At 32.5% G+C, this 1959-nt stretch overlaps 1 protein-coding gene across 1 annotated transcript in view; it reads left to right on the forward strand.

The window, feature by feature from the left end:
- Window positions 1-1755, forward strand: part of LOC107092444 (DNA polymerase delta subunit 3-like) — a 7639-nt gene extending 5884 nt beyond the window's left edge. The window contains exon 10 of the mRNA XM_015386940.1: window positions 1302-1755. Within this exon, the coding sequence (XP_015242426.1) occupies window positions 1302-1507 (206 nt within the window). The 3' untranslated portion in view covers window positions 1508-1755. The remainder of the gene's footprint in view (window positions 1-1301) is intronic.
- The last annotated feature ends 204 nt before the right edge of the window (window positions 1756-1959 follow it).

Here is a 1959-nt window from a genome sequence, read left to right on the forward strand (position 1 = left end):
CTACGACTTTAAAGCTGATTTATGCTCAGAAACCAGGTCGTCTGCATGTCACAGTGAACGCAGATGTGACACACATTTGCGGGAGGATAACCAGCCCTCCTTTTACATCAGGAGGCTTTAATGGAACATTAATGTTGATGGTTAAAAACGGACCTTAGTCTTTTGATAGGTTTTTCAGCATAGTTTGAAATAGAACAAAGTTGGACTGAAATATTTTCAATGGTTAGAAAAGCAAAAAGATTATGGCTTAACATTTATGATTTCAGTATTTATTCCCTTCCACTATATCTTATACCATACTATTAAATGATTCACCTTTTAATTGCTTACATCTTCTCTTTGTTTATTCATCCATTCAGTGATATAACCATCTATTCAGTTATCCATCCTTTAATATTTTTATCTTTTGCATCAGTCTTATTATTCCAGCCATCCTTTCATCTATCCATTTAGCTTCCCTTATCAGTCTAACAATTTACATCTATCTGTTGGTTCTGTTTTATCCATCCAGTACTTTTCCTACTGACCTATACACTGATCCCTGTTCTTTCAACCAATCTATCCATTCCTCCATCCATCATTTTATTTTCATCAATCTGTTTAGTTATTAATCAATGCTGTGTCTAGTTTACAGGATTTTCATTCAAAGTCTGAGCTGGGAAACAATTTTAGTACCATACTCGTATTTAACTTTTTTTTAAATATATTTTAGCACCTAATTCATAGTGAACCTTTTCTGCTATGCCTTAAAAACAGAAGACTTAACTCAGTAACAGCGATATGTGTCTGTGAGAGTTTAAAGTATAAATATAAAAAGTGATCTTTTAAATAAATGAAGGTTGTGTTTTTGGTTGATGTAGCTTTTGCAAATCTTCTGTTTTCTGAAAATGATTGATAAATAAAATAACCTGTGTTTTGGGCTGGACAATAAGGTCAAAAGGTCATTGCAGTATAACTTTAATATTGATTAATATTAAAATAAAAGCCTCAGGAAGAATAACCACTACAGAATCCTGTATGAGTGACAATTATTTTTGCCATGTTTATAAAACCGCTCTAATATAACATTTAAAAAATACTTTCTTTAAAACAAAAACACATAAATCCTGGAATGTCGGATCAATGAAAAATGCTGCAATTATGGACTGTAATGTATATTGAAGTATCAGAAAAACTATATACCCCTAACAGAATAAATTATATTGCCATAGACATTGAATAATTTTCTGCCTAAAGCAGGTTTAATTATTTAAATTTGTAATTCTGCATTGAATTTTAACTGCAGTATTTCTTTTCTACAGTGACGGAAAAAGGATATGTGAGCGAATCTTACTCTGAAACAGAAGATGACTTTCAAAGCACCAAACAAGCTCCACATGCAAGCATCAAAGCGAAGACGACATCGAGCAGCAAAGATGATGAGAAAAAATCTCACAAGAAATCTTCAGCAAGTTCAAACAAAGGAACTAAACAAGCTTCCATTATGGGATTTTTCCAAAAGAAATGAGAGAAATTTCTGCTGGACTCTTGGTTTGCCGACTTCCTAAAAAAAGATGTTTAGCTAAACTGACCTTAGCTCAGATTGACTTATCGGTCTCCAGTCTTTAAACACGTCCAGTTTAGGATGATCGATCTAACTATTCACTGTAGACTCATTTCCAATTCAATAAACATGAAACTTTAATGTGATTGTCGTGTGATTTGTGGTGTAAAACACGACTGTCCACCTTTGCTTTTGTTTGTATTGCAGAAATCAAAGTTACTTTGGGCAATAACAAGATTAGTTAAGTGATTTTAGAGAATTGAACCACAGTGCAGCAAAGGATTCATGTTTATTCTGTTATTTGACAGCTTTTAAAATAACTTGCTGTACCTTTTTATTGACTCATTTTTTCTCGTTAAAATGTATAATAAGATGGCATCATTTAAGAGACAGGTTTTATTTTTTTGGTGTTCATG

Source organism: Cyprinodon variegatus, unplaced genomic scaffold, assembly GCF_000732505.1.
Source record: "Cyprinodon variegatus isolate N-32 unplaced genomic scaffold, C_variegatus-1.0 Scaffold17, whole genome shotgun sequence".
Taxonomy (NCBI): domain Eukaryota; kingdom Metazoa; phylum Chordata; class Actinopteri; order Cyprinodontiformes; family Cyprinodontidae; genus Cyprinodon; species Cyprinodon variegatus.